Below are 15,345 nucleotides of genomic sequence, written 5' to 3' on the forward strand. Positions count from 1 at the left end.
CATCCATGCCAAGAACATCAAGGCCCTGTCCCAGAAAATTATGTCCTTTCCCACACCTCCCCCAACCCCACCTACCTGCAGTACCCCTTCTCTTTCCAAGCCCCTTCCCTCCTGACAGAGCAGTTGGCAGAGCTAAGTGTGCCAGTCCACAAACAGGTTCATGCCTTTTGATTTACTGGCCAAGAGACCAAAGCCATGGAAAATCAATGAGCTCCTCACAGCATGAGGGCCTTTTTCGGTGACTCCTTTCTCTAACACTTGCAGTTACCTATCTCAGTCTCACATTTGACTGCAACTGGTCAGTTGCAGTCCAAAATACATCAGGGAAGAAAACACTCCTGCAGCCAGAGCAGCCTTAAAACAGGCTACACCCAGAGCTGAGACTGCAGCTCTTTGGAGACAACACGAAGCCTGGGGGTTTGTCTAAACAATGCTCCCTCCCACAGCATAGGTCCTTGACCCAAGGTTACCTCTGTGCTCCATCCATCCATCCATCCATCCATCCATCCATCCATCCATCGATCCATCCATCCATCCATCCATCCATCCATCCATCCATCCATCCATCCATCCATCCATCCATCCATCCATCCATCCATCCATCCATCGATCCATCCATCCATCCATCCATCCATCCATCCATCCATCCATCCATCCATCCATCCATCCATCCATCCATCCATCCATCCATCCATCCATCCATCCATCCATCCATCCATCCATCCATCCATCCATCCATCCATCCAATCCAGCAAGGATCCAGAGCTTGAGATAAAGGACATGGGGCAGAGTTTATCTTAGAAGTGAATAACTTGGTTGTTGGAGCATTCTTCAAAGAGCAAAGAGATTGAGGAGGACTGATTTATAAGTGCATTTTTTGGCCAAGGAACTATTCTGTTCTTCTGTAACTGTCTCAAATCCTTGATGAACTTGAAGAAAAATCTTGAAGAAAAATTTGTTTTTATACAGTTCTGAAGTGGTATATACATGTTTTTCAGAAATATCATTAAGTTTTCTGTAATTATGAAATGCAGACAACCACTGTAAAACAGAATTTGAAAGCAGAGGTGCTAAAGATTTTAAATATTAACCAAACTGCTGACAGCTTTGTCAATGCTACGTATCAGTAATCAAAGAATGCAAAAGATAACTGAATGGGTATTTGTGATACAGGCAGTACTCTATACTTTGAAGCTAAGGGAAGAAAGCAGGTTGAAAACATTCCATCTGTCTGACTCATAACTCAGCTCCCAGAATTTGTCTCAGCTGAAAAGAATCACAAACTTTTTCAGTGGCAGTGGAAACTAGGATAAAGTGAAATGCATATCACATCATGAAATGCTTTATCAGAGCTGCTGAAGATGCTGGTCTGTAATATTTGAGATATGTCAGAGGATACCAGGTCAATGGTTTATAGCACTATCAGGTTAAATGTCTATGGATTTTCATAAAATAAAAGCCCAGTGTTTACATTCTGAGTAATAACTCAGGGTATTGAGGTTGACAATTTTTAAGAACCTCATTTTTCACCATTTTGTTAGCTGGCACATTGCACTGCCTAGACTGAGAAAGATGAAGCTGACGAGAGTGGCAGGCAGCGAGCTCTGCACGGCTGCTGCCATCCCCCTTGGCCTGCAAAGGCTACACCACTGCCTTACAGACACTGCATGAGGAACCCCATTAAGGTGCAATTTAAAACAAGGCAGTCCTGGAACACTATGTTATGGAAAAATTGGTTTTACAAAACTTAGTTGTAAGCTACATTTAGCCTGTCAGATTTCTCTGAATATATGGAACATGAATAAATAGGGTGCAAAGCCCAACCAACGTCACAGATTTTCATCAGCTCAAAAGATCAGATTTCAAATTGCACTTGAAAACAAATAATGAATTTCTGGTTGATATATACAACCACTACATGCAGGTATCCAAGCTTTGGACAGAAAGCTGTATTTTCATATAATATGACAAATTTTCTTGTTTGCAGGAATAACTTATCATGTAGCATGTATTAACAGTAGATAAGATTTCATATATGTAAAAAATATTTGGCATGAATCCAGGTAGAAATTTAAAGATCTCAATATTTGCCATAAAGCAGCAGTAACTTGTATCAACTCCACTTGGTTTTATTTCTTATTCCCAAGGAGAATTGCTCTTGATAAGGAAGCAGCATAAGCATCAATACACTGTGTTGACAAGCAGATACCTTCATGCAGAACTGCCTGAACTTCACTCATAAAATGAAATGGATGCAAAGTGAGCATCAACAACTAAAATGATATTTTAGCACTGTTTCTGCACACAAGTTCAGTGAATCATTCATCTTTTTAAGTAAAATCAGGACTCGTGCTTTCCAAGAAAATATAATTCAGCTCGACCCTAGTTATGCTTCAGAAAAATACAGGTAACTTGGTGAAATTTAGCCTAATCTCTTGCATGTTACAGACTATTAAATCACCTAAAAGTCCCTTCTGGCCTTAAAAGCCATGAGTTTCAAGAATTCTATTATAGTTTAAATACACAGCAATACATACATAAATTCTATTACAGAGTTTAAATACATAGCTCCTAAGAAGGAAGTCCTTATCCCAATAGTAGTATTCATTCATACCACAACAGTGTTTCTCACCTACAGAAATATAAAAAACACACATTTACTGCCTGTGACAATCTGTCCTACTGAACAGAAATACATTGTCCTTTTTCAAATTGTAAATGTAACTGCTATTTCTCTCCCATGGCACACCACACATCCTATCACAGCAGTCTGCAAGTCTCAGATGGTGAACGACACCCTAGCCCCATACACATTTTCTCCACCCTACTTCTCTGTATGCATTTATATTTTAGATGCTGCCTTGATAAGGCAAATAAATCCGTGGCATGCCCTCTTCTTTAACTACTAAGGAGACAGAGGTAAGTCTTGTCTTCACCTGTACTAAATCAGTACTAAATGAGAAACGATACACGTGGAAGCCATACCCCCCCTCCGCTGGTTTAATTAAAACCAGCACGATCAGCCAGATGGGTACGCATCTACCTGTCTGTGTGCTCTCTGAAGGTGGACACTGATACATTATCAGTTACGTTCATTTGATTACCTTCATCAAAATTCAGCTATTATCTTCTCAAATCTCCCATCTGAAGGTATGATACTTCATCTTTTAAAAGAAAACTCAAACTGAAACTTGGAAACATTTATTTACACTCAAACACAAGTGCAATTACTAAACACGACTGTTTATTTAATTTACAGATACATATGTGGCACCTGACGAGCCTAAGTGATGGTAATGGTACAGCGAGTCCAGATTAGATGGCACATGTAAGGTAAGCGCAGTCATGACTCACACTGCTGGTCTGAAGCAGCGACTCCGCGTTTCGTGCCCGAGAAGTCACCCGGGACCGCCTGATCGCTGCCCGTGTTAGCCCCGCGCCCTCGGGCAGCCCGGCCTGTCACGGAGCCCCGGTGGCACCGGGGAGCGCCGTGCGTGCGAGGGGCGAGCGGGCAGAGGCCGCGATCGCCGCCCGGGGCGGAGCCATCCCCTCCCGTCCCGTCCCGTCCCGTCGCGCCACCCCGACTCGCCCGACGCCGGCTGGGGCAAAGTACCGGCGAGCCCGCCCGGCCGCCCCCGGCGCGGAGGGTGCTGCCGTACCTTGCTGAACACCTCCAGGTCGTCTTCCTCATCGTCCAGGGCCAGCACCTCGGCGGCGGCAAGCACCGGCCCCCGGGCCGTGCCGAGGACACCCGCAGCGAGATGCGAATCGGCTCCGGGCCCTTCCCCGCCGGCGGGGAGCGCCGACCCCGCTACCCGGCCCTCAGTCTCCATCCTGCCCTACGAGCGCGGGCGGCGGCCGCACCACAGCCGCTCTCCGCGGGACCGCAACTGGCGGCTCCCCCGCCCGCCCCAGTGCGCAGGAGTGGAAGCGGCGGCAGGAGGGCCGCGCTGCCGGGCTAGGGCTGGGAGGGAGCGGGGCCGGGGGGTCTCGAGCCTGCCGGCAGGCCCAGACAGCGGGGACTGCGGCTGCGGCCTCTGCGGAGGCGGGACGGGGCGGCTCAACGCCCACAGGCGTGTTCGTAGCGGCGCGGGGGACGCCGCCCTGGTCGCCCCCGGGGCTGCCAGGGGACTGGGTGACGGTGCCCACGGGGTGCCGCTGGCCGCAGCCGCTGGAAAGAGTGTGCAGTGTCTCGGTCGGGAGAGCTCCGTGCGCTCCCAGGCAGCCGCCTGCTCTGCCCTCGGCAGCCCCCGGGCCCGGCAGGGGCGTACCCAGGCTTGCTTTCCTGCGCTCTCCGGGTTGGACTTTCTTCCCTCCTGGCTGGCACTCAGGTGCCGCACCGGGGCAACAGGCAAAACCCACGCGTTGCTGCTTTGCCTCTTGCCTCTCGTACAGCTTCTCTTGAGCAGCCGCTCTGTCGCTCGTAGCTGGACCCCTTCGCCGTGAGGTCAGGCGTGTGTCCTAATGCTGGGGCCAGGGACTCCTTGGTGTCAGAAATGTGCTTGTGAGAACAAAGTGACGGCACATTACATCAGAAAAGCAGCGGGGAGACACCAAACGTTTAAAAGCGCAAAGCTGTCCTTTTTTTGTAAAGTAAAACCATCGGAATTGTGGGATTTCGAAGTTGGAAGTATTGAACTGGAAGTAATGGCCGGCGCCGTTCGTTGCCGGAGCCAGGGCCGAGCAGGGAGGCGGCGGGCGGGGAAGACAGCCCTGACCTGCCCTGGGCTTCAGCGCCTCCCTGGCACCGACCCTGGGCCGGAGTCGGGAGCGCCGCTGCTGGGCCGGGCCCGCGTTTGCTCAGTGTGGAACAGGGCACATCTCTCTAGGCGCCGCCTGAAATAGCTGAAGTCAACTTTGTTGTTAATGTAAATTTCAGGAGTCGTGGGCGGGTTCTTAAACAGGCAGATACAACATTGTCTTTGTGTATCTTGATTCCCTTGCTGTCAAATTAGAAAAGGCAAACCCCGTAATCAAATGAAAGTATTTTGAAAAGTATTCCTTCGTGAAGCGCTGCAGGCAGCTGATGAGGAAATACATTTGATATTTCATGTTTTCGGCGAAGTCTTGAACCACAATTTGAAATAAAGGGATTAAAATAAAAACCACCAAATATTCACTGAACTGTGAAAAGAGACAAAGACTACGTCTGCCTAATTAGAGAGTGTTTACTGAGACATTTTAATTTTTGTTTAAAAATACCCTAAAATTCACGAGGAGACGGGGGCAGTGGCCCGCTCCACGCCTCAGGTGCCAGCAGCGTTTGCTGCAGGGGTCTCGCCCGGAGCCGCCGGCAGAGGGAGGTGGGATGCGCCCGTCCTGGAGCCTCGCACACCCGCCGATGCCTGAGGACCTTTCAGTAAGTGCAGATAAACGGTTCCTGTAGCATTAAAATAACAACTGCCCCTGGTACGAGATGCCCAGGCTTCTTTTCTTTCCCACCCTGTGTAGACTGTCCCTGCCCTATTGCTCTTTGCTGTGCCTCCGCTCTGCACCCCTGAGGGGCCCGGGGGTTTCTTTGGGGCGCTGCGTTCCTCGCAGCCTGCCACGGGCTCTGGCCTGAGCGCTGCTCCCCTCCAGGTGAGCGCTGCTCGCCTCCAGGTGCTGCAAGGGCCCTGCTGGGGCTCCTTGTGGTGCAGGTGCTTCTCGTCTGGTGTCAAATCTCCGGCTCTTCCTACCTCTGTGTCTTTTACGGCTCCTTTCTAGTGTCGTCGCTGCTCCTGTCCCCTCTGATTACCTTCAGGTACCAAAGACTGATGAAAAGTGACTATTACAATATAAATTTTCTACTCTGTCTCCTGTCCATCTGTGAGAAGTGTAGCTACTTTGTTTTCTGACTTTGTCTATAGCTGATAGTATATAGTTTCCAGTGGCTTTGCCCTTATTTCCACATGTTCTGCTATAGGCCTGCAGGTTTTCTGAATAGAATAAGTACCTACAACCTGTATAATGCCCAAGTTTTTAATATGTCTGTATTTAAATTTAGATTATATACTTGTGAGGCAATAACAAACTCAAGGACCTCAATTTCAGACAACACACATCAGAGATGGTAAATAAAGGACAGCCAGTCAAAGAAAGGATAAAATTGATGTACTGTAGGCTTGAATATTAAGGCTGTTGTCTGAGTCATACTAATTTTCCAAAGTTTTACCGTGCTCTTGGAGTTTTTTATTTCTGTTTGAGAGAAATATTGCAAGATGCTTTAATTGGACTTTTTTCTTACTATAGCTTTTTATTAGCTCATTAATCAAGCTTAAGAATATTTTTAGATTCCTTGCTGGCAGTGCTTATCTTTCTGTGCTTCATATTTGAAGTATCAGTCTGTAAGGAAAAGGTATTCATTGTCCTTCACTCTAGAAAAAATATGCATTGCATTTAACAGTCAGTTGGAGGTTTAATCATCAAAAGGACCCCCGCTAAAACAAAATAGGAGACTGTTCTGTGATTACTTTCAGCTCCCTACCCCACCCTCTATGCCAGTTGTCCCTAATTTCTGTTAAAAGGGCTGAGTAAGCAAATGCATCTTCAGGGCACCTTCCCACCCAAGCTGAGTCCTAGGGGCTTGCCAGCACCTCTCCCCTGCATTGTTTAGCAAAGAGAGCATTTTACAGACTCAGGGATTTTGTGCTCATTTCCTGCTGTAGGACCACAGGTTCATGCCTTTTGATGACTTAAAATAGTTGAATAGTTGTTCTATTCAAAGATATTGCAGATAGCGTAAATACAGAGCTACGCTTAGCAAAGGGGATTTGCAGGTTTCTCTTGAACTTTTATTTCAGAATTACATTGCTGTAGATCTTGTTTTTTCTTTATTTCCATGTGTGTATATTCACAGGCTCCATGTTTCCTGGGCACCAGGGATTTACACATTTTACTGCAGATAACCTTTACTGAACCTGTGGAATGAGATCTTGGCAATAATTAAGTCAATATATTAGATGTTGTACCGTGAGTATTGTTGCCCCACTTATCTAAAGAAATAGGTATTGCACTGAAACAATACTTGACAATATTTTGCTAAAGAAATTGTAACATTTTGCAAAATATGGGTTTTTTTCCTAAATTCCTATGCAATTTTCATGAAATACTCTACCTTCCCAGGCACTCCTACTCAGGAACAGTAAGTGGAATATTCTCATATGCTGGGGTTGAGCTGCAATCACCTCCAAATTTTATTTATTCACTTAAATCCAAAAAGCTATTTTGTATTACAAAAACGTCAATATTATTCCTACTTGCATTTTCTCTTTTTCTTTGGTAAGAGTGTTGATCTTAGCTAGTAATCCCAGAGTTGCTTTTCCTTGAACAAATTAAATTTACAAACACCGAAGCAGAACCAAGCTATTCCTTTACTCTTATGTGCAGGCTGCATGTTATCCCTTTAGGCCACAATACCACGTTGAATACTTAATGTTGACTTGTCAAGTTTCACCAACTGCACAGTGATATGGACAGGATTAAATCTTGTTTTATTTCACCATCTCTCTAGCCATGCAGCAGCGGGGCATGGAGGGCTCCTGGTGTTTTACTCTGTTCCACCACTGCAGTGCAAATAAGCGTGTTAGTGAATCTGCTGACATTCAGCACCTAGACGCAAATGAGAACGTTTTTCTAGCTCTGAAATGGATTGTCAAGTAGCATTCTTGTCAGGGTTGTGTAGTGCATAAGCAGAAGTCATTATGTTTACACCCAGAAGATATTTTGATGGTGAATTAAGGGCTGACCTTCATATCATACCATTTATTAGAGCAAGCTTTTTAGTAAGCTCCATTTAATGGCTTAGAATAAGGTTAACTATTTATGTTCCATGCCTGGACTCACAAGGAAGTTGGAACATTAAAACTCTCTACATTGTGAGCTGCTTAGCTTTTCAACTTGCCTTTTGATTTGTGGTTGAAAGGTAATTGTTAAGTTATTGTGATATTTTTGTTGTTGTTAATTTAAATTTGGAAGATTCTTTAATTGGAATATTGTAAAATGATTCATCTGTCAGATGGTGGATATCCTGCAAGCTTATTTTTTTCCAGAGACTATCAGACTGTTTTTCCTTTCTGACTGCCCAAAGGAAATTACAATGTAGTGTACTCATAATCACATTATCTCTTTTATAGCTGCAGATGATTTTTAAGGCATTGCAGCTGTACAAACCCCTGATCAATATCTGGAGACATGCTATCCTTTTAAGCTATGTTACTGTCAAATTTTAGACATGAAAATATTCCAGGTGAAGCACTGTATCACATATATTTTACAATATCTAGAACCAGTTATCATGCTTCATTAGATATGAAAGCATCATTTTTTGGGGAGGGTGGGGTGAAGGGGTGTAATACTTTGCATTGTTGTGAAATAGAGTCTATCTGTTCTAATATAGCATTGTTTTTTCTGCTGAAAAAATGGTTTCCTGTTTTCAAATAAATGCTGCTGTCCTAGTTTTTTGAGGAACTGTATATTTAGCAATCTTTACTGTATGGCATGAAATACTAGAGTATCTCCTAGTCAGAAAGTATGCAAAAATATTCATACATTAAATACATATCAAGGCTTATTGAAGTAATTTGATACAGGAGTTGGAATTCTCTCTGGTTTTAATTTTTCTCATGTCTGTTTATAATCCATTTCACTTGAAGGATTGTGTATTTCAGCTGGTGCAGTGTAATGGCTCTGAAAACACTGTGCAAACTGGTGATCATTTTTTGACCTTTAGGCACAGGTTTTGCCACCATTTCAAGGTTAATTAGCCCTTACAGAATTGCTTGGTATGGATTTAGCAATCCTTAATGTTTGCACATGCTTTCAGTGACCCTCAAAACTTTTTAGTAGTAGGTAAGCCTAAGTATGTTTGTAGTAGGTGAGAGTACTTAAACCAATACAGAAGATGCACCGTGGTTGAATTAACACTCCATATTCATAATGTTTTAATAGATTTATTTTTTAGATAGCAAATTTATGTGCCTTTTGCCTTAGTTTATTACTACCAGGATGACTACTAAGAAAGTTTTATATAAGAGATTTTTTTTAGTCCTCAAATTCACATCTGAACTACTGACATAAAATTTCGAACAGCACGCAACCTAATTAACAATTTCGTACTAATTGATAGAAAGTGACATGTATATTGGTATTCATAAACATGTAGAAAATTCATATTGCAGCTATACTGCTGGAGAATCTCTCCATTTTATCTGAGCTCTTTCCATAAAACTCTGTAGTATAATACTAATTGTAAAGGACAGTGACTCAAGGTCATTCTTGCTAAAAGCTTCCACTTTTTGTTCTACAGAGATCAGAAAATTTTTAAAAAGCCCCATCATCATAATGCAGAAATAAAAGTATGATCATGTTACTAGATTATGGCCCAGGGGAAAGAATGTGAACAGCATGGCTGCAGAGAGGAATTCTAAGTGATGTATGTGAAACTGCCAAAATGAGAATTGCAGCTGAAGGAAGTGAGCCAGCAGTCTAACTACAATCAATATCCAGGTTAAGTAAACAATTACACTCTGCCAGAGCTGGAAGAAAATCCACACAGCCTGACAGGGTACCTGAAGTGTCTTCAGTTATAAATTCTGAATTTACTTCTTGGATAGCTTTCTTGTCATTTGCACAGACTGTAAATGTTTGTTGGTTTTTTGGTTTTTATTTTTTGTAATCTGTAAGGGAAAAACTGTTCTCACTGTATGAAGAGCTGTTTCTAGGTCCTGGCAAACAAATGATGCATTTTAGTTAATAGTGGAGGTTGTTTTAAAAGTCTGGAAACTGGTCACTCCGAAGTGACCAAAGAACAATGTATCTTATCAGACAATCTGATTGGTATGGGAAGCAGGCATATGAATAATTTAAAAATACAAAGGAGTAATATTGGGGTCCTTTGTGAGGACTGAGCTTACCCAGCATAGAAGTTGTCAAGCTTTAAATGGGAACAGCTGTGTTCGCACTATTTGAGGATAGTTTTCTTATCAAAGATTAATGTGGAAAAGCCCTTGTGGGAAAACTTGGCAGTTGGTCTAAGATTCTTCTTCCCTTTGACATCCTCTTCCTCTCCTAACTTTATTTGTTAAAAAGTTGCTAAACAGCTCAAAATAGTTTCAACACTGTTAAAAGAGATGCCTAAATCTGAAAAAAGAGCTAAGATAGATTTATAGAAGAATTAATGTTTTTTACACTGTGCCTTAGGTAAATCTCTTACCCCTTAGGTAAAACTTAACAGGAAACCTCAAAATTTTTCTGCCAGGATACACACATATAAAACTGGCAGTATAGTAGATAACTGTTCTACTCATGTGCCCTAACTTTATATTTAACCCCCCCAAATGTCTTCACGATTTAAAAATATCTGTTGCTGCTGGTGGACAGTCAAGTGACAGAGTATTTCCCATTGCTCAGAACACATAAAAAGCAACAAACCAGCTACTGTCTGTTCCCTCACCACTGCATGACATGCTTGGAATTAGCTAAGGTTTTTGGTGTATCTGGTGGGAATGCTATATAGCAAATGTGTGCATGAGCACAAGTGCACAGGGGAGCAGACTTCAGTAATTTTGTAGATTGGAGTTTTTTAATTTCGTCTTAGCATATCGTAGTGTGTTTGCAATGTGTACAATTTTGAAAACTGAGAATTGTCTTCAGATACTAAGACCTATTGCCAAATTCTAGAAAAGAATAGCAGGGGAAACAAATTTCAAGACTTTATACCATGATGTAGTCCAAGAATAGAGTGACTTTGGACAGTATGGTCAGACTGCAGCTGCAAGAGCTCTAGATCAGATGGGAAGGAAGTATTCCAGCAGATGTGATTTACAGTGGCAACACAAGCAGTCATTTGCTTCCTGCAGTTTTCTCTTTTGTGAGCAAATGAAAGAGACCAGATTGGTCTGTGTCTTAGAGGGAAAACAATGGGATTAATTAGGTCATTATTACATCCAGCAGATTTTTCACTTAGGGATGATGTGATAGCAAGGCACTGATGATGTTGACCCTGTGGATTTGCAAGAGAACTTCTGTTTGAAATGAGCTTGGTGGATAGACTGTGGCATTGAAATATTGTGTTCTGGTGAGTTGCAGTGAGCTCTGTAGCTAGCACTGGTACTTGTTTACCACTGAGAGAAAGAGAAAAGCTGTAAGGCAAGATGAAACTGCAGGGGAGAGTAGGTGTACCTCCCCAGCTCCTAGGAATTAATCCCTATCATATTACATGAAAGCTTAAATACATTAAATTTCTCTTTTTTATTCATCTTTCCAATAAGCAATTGCTAGAAGGGTGCTGTAGACTTCAAAAAGGAAGACTGTAGGAAGGACTATATGAGAACTTAAGAGGCATTTACCACAATATTTACACTTTACCTACTCCATACTCTGAAAAAGTTCAGAAATCAGAGACGTCAGTTCCTTCTGCCATAAGTATGTAATTGTGCTTTTTTTTAATCCATGAAACCAGGTTGCATGCTATTTTTGGCTTTGTTGAGCTTCTGAGGCATTAACAGAATAATATTTTCTTTTCTATATGCCCTATCACTTAAGGCAGCAAATGACCATCTGCTAGATTGCATTTCTCAGCCTGTGGCCACATATACCATAATAGTTGTTTTGGTGTTCTGTAAAAATTTCTCTTCAAACTGACTTAATGATTTATGCTACCAAATTGTTCACATTTCTAAACTGTATATGAAACTATTGAAACAGACTAGAATTTTAGATTTTTCTGTTCTCATGTGATACACATGAGGGAAAAAAGCAACGAACAGAGCACAACTATTGGAAAGGGTACATTTTCCATGTGCAACATCTCTGAAAGCACCTTTGGTTTTGCTCAAGAGACATTCCAGTTTAACCATTCTAGCACCTTTGAGACTATATCTTAGATGGGCAAATTTTGTTGAGGCCAGACTCAGTAGCTGAGTGTAGGGGGAAGGGTCTCAGTGGTAAACTCCTCTGGTTTTGAACTAGCTGGGAATTACTCCAGCTCTTTAGAAGGCTGGAATACTTTAGGAGTGCCTTCATGTGAATTTGTATCTCTGTGTTTCAGAAAGCCCTTCAGGCCACCAGGAGGAATGATACAAGGCTTGGAAGACTTATATTTGGCTCCCACTCCACCAAAAATATCTCATATAATTTCCTATAAGCTGTATGGATTCTGTTTGAAGCCCTATGCTGATAAGGCAATACAGAAGGTTTTGTATATAGTGCTGCAGCCATTCTTGCCTCCAGCTATTCCCTCTGCTAAAAAGAGTCATTGAGTAGATTGGAGCAAATCTCCTTTGATATCTCTGTGCCTTTTGAGAGCTTTAAGAGCATCCCCCAAGAAGATTCCTAATTCCTGTGCTTTAGCAGAACCAATTCAGATTATTCATGAGACCACAAATTAGCTGAAGGTTTCCATGAAAAGATGCTACTGCTTTTAGGATGCTTTAACTTCAATTTTACTTGCACACTGGAACACAGAAACATGCCTGATAGGAGTAAGGAAAGGAGGTGAAAGGACACAATAAAAGCAAACATGGAAGTTATGAACTTAAACCCAGATGAAAAAAGTTTTCAACAATCCCATGTTTATGAGATTTATTTAAATGTATAATCTAATTAATTAATAATTTTTTGCTCATTATTTTTAGTACAGAAAAGCCAGGTAATGTAGTAACATGCAGATCAGCATGTTACTGGAGGAATGAGTCTCCAGTAAAAGTATGGCCTGAAATGCAAATGATTCTTAAACAAAATTATGTCTATTTAAAAAGTGAATCGGTCAGTTTTTAGGTAACCACAATGCAGAGCAGAATGGATACAAATTCTCTGGTAGATGATGGTATGTACTGCTGCATACTGAAGAAGCTGGAAACAGGAAATAGCTTTGGTAATCTGCCTCTGGGGGCTGAGGTTGGCATGATGGACATAATGGGTCTGAAGCCAAGAAACAGGGTAAAACAGATTTTTGGACTGCCCAAGTTAACTTCTGTTAACAGTTCAAGTGTTTTCCAATGATGATGGAGCTGACAATGAGCAGAAACAGTTCAAAAAGTGAGGGGATGTGGCACTGAGATAGGCTTTATTGGGCATGGTGCATTAGGTCAAAGGCTGGACTAGATGATCTTGGAGGTTTTTTCCAACCTTAATGATTCTAGGTTAGACGGATTGCAGGCATGTAGTGGAACAACAGGTGAGAAATCTGATGTGGTAATCACAGAAGGTAGAATTGCACAAATTCTTGTCAATAGCTCTTGTGTAGCTATGTCTTTTGAATCAAAAAACCTCAAAATCAGAGAATGATAGCAAAAGTCTATTAGTTTGGTGAGTCTGTAGGATATTGTAGGGTTGAATTTGCATATTAAAAGGGATCTTTTTAAAGCATTTTATGTTTTAACATTCTGTGCGTGGTTAAAGCTTTTAAGTACTACTAGGAGTTGTGACCAGATGGGTGGGCAGCCCTGCATATGGAAGTATTTAACTTCTTCAGAATAGCTTGGAGAACAAATGCTGATAGTACTGGTTATTTCTGCTGATAATAGCTGACAGTTTTTTCATTTCATCAATAAGGTTTCATTTAAGTAATGAAGATATTCTAGATGAGCTGATTGAGGAATGTATGATGTGTGATTTGGATAAAATTAAATGACAAGAGGAAAAGAAATTTGTATGTAACTGAGGATTTCAAAGCTCAATACTCTACAGATGTGAATCAATCTACCAAAGAAGCCTTGAAACTTAAACATGGAAAAGGTCTGGAACTTTCTTATTCAAAAGCTTTAACACTCTATGGCATTAATACCTGGAAAAAAGAAAGAAGCATTCTAGAAATAATGTAACTGGATCAATAGCCACATAATCAAAAGTAAATTAGCAGAATGTAAAAAGATTGCAGAAAGGACTGACAGGCATAGAAGTGTATGCAAAAGAGTTAGAGAAAGATAGGAGTAAGGTGAATTAAAGTCAAGCAGAGCTAGACCTTGCACTGGATATTAAACATGATAAAAGTAATCAGCCTTAAGCAAGCAGTTTTAGAAACAAACTCCTAAGAACAACATGTAGTCACTGTTCAGGGATTAAATGTATTGCCCTAAAAAAAAAGAAATATTTTATTCTGTCTTCATTAGAGGCATTGGTGCTGATTGTGGTGAGAAATGGAGGTTGCATAGTAGGAGTAAGTCCACAATCTTAATAAAAAACATTGCAACTGAGATTCAAGCAGTTTGGTGAAGGGTGGTGACCAACAGTTCCTTGGCCAGAAAGATACTGGCTCGTGAAGTCTCATATCTGACCATATGGCAGCTAATACACAGTGATTAGGGAGCAGGAATTATCACCCAATTGGTTATGGGTGCATTAGTCCTACCTTGAGGCTTGAGAACAACTTTTAAAGGAAATCCTTCCTGTACCTGCAAATAAATGCTTGACTGATTCCAGCTTTGGTTGTGAGCGTGGGCTGTCACAGGACGGCAGCGCTGCAGGCAGTGCACACACACACGCCTCCTCAGACACCGCATGTTCTTAGGGGCCACTTTACCCCAGCTTTGGGCTGGAACACTTCTGTACAATTTGGATCTTTAAGTAGTATTAGACTTTTTTTTTTTAAGTGCCTGAACATGGCTCAGTCTAGAAATTATTCTTGATTCCTTGCCTGTAACTTAATTTTCATGCATACTGGGCAGATTTGCATAAACATGAATTTCAGTTATAGGCTAAAATTGTCTCATACAATGTACCAAAACTTAATATAGGTGCAGAACAGAGATCGTGGAGTTTTTGTGAGATTCCCCTCCCACTGACTTATGAGTGCAGTGAACTCTGTGAAATGATCTTAACTTTCTTCTTGAGGATGAGAGAGATTGTGAAGAACACACTTGAGTCTACAAATATTTTCCCATAAGATTCAAGAACACTGGATGAATTTCAAATTTTGTCCCATAAGGGCTTTAGACCTCTTATTAGCACTAGGCATAAATTGTGAATTGTAATCTGTTCAGAAAAATTAAATTTATTTCTAAATTGCATTTAAGAGGTGAAAAGACCCACAGATCTTTTGCCAATAGGTTTCCTGACAAAGGAATTTTCTTCTTGGCCATCAGAACTAACAGCTTGACAAAAAGCATCCTAAATACCACATTTCCTCTACCATATCTACAGAGACTGTAAGAAAAATAGGCTTAACCCAAATATCAGGGATAAAGTCACATTTTGTGGGTCTTCCCCACAGTTTAAGACTGCCTGTTGAACTGAAGTTTGAGAAGTTCTTTCCAGAACTGAGATGAGATGAGATAGTGGTGGGCATTTTTACATTAGGTAATTTTAGTATTAAAATTATTACTTAGAGTGCTTATTCTTTATGAAGAGTGCTGGAAGAGGACTGTG

The 15,345-nt window shown here is 41.7% G+C and overlaps 1 protein-coding gene across 1 annotated transcript in view; it reads right to left on the bottom strand.

Moving 5' to 3' along the window:
- Positions 1-4,589, bottom strand: part of SNX7 (sorting nexin 7) — a 30,063-nt gene extending 25,474 nt beyond the window's left edge. Inside the window, exon 1 of the mRNA XM_036387389.2 lies at positions 3,660-4,589. Within this exon, the coding sequence (XP_036243282.1) occupies positions 3,660-3,833 (174 nt within the window). The 5' untranslated portion in view covers positions 3,834-4,589. The remainder of the gene's footprint in view (positions 1-3,659) is intronic.
- Positions 4,590-15,345: the final 10,756 nt, after the last annotated feature.

The sequence above is a fragment of the Molothrus ater genome, chromosome 9, assembly GCF_012460135.2.
Source record: "Molothrus ater isolate BHLD 08-10-18 breed brown headed cowbird chromosome 9, BPBGC_Mater_1.1, whole genome shotgun sequence".
Lineage (NCBI taxonomy): Eukaryota > Metazoa > Chordata > Aves > Passeriformes > Icteridae > Molothrus > Molothrus ater.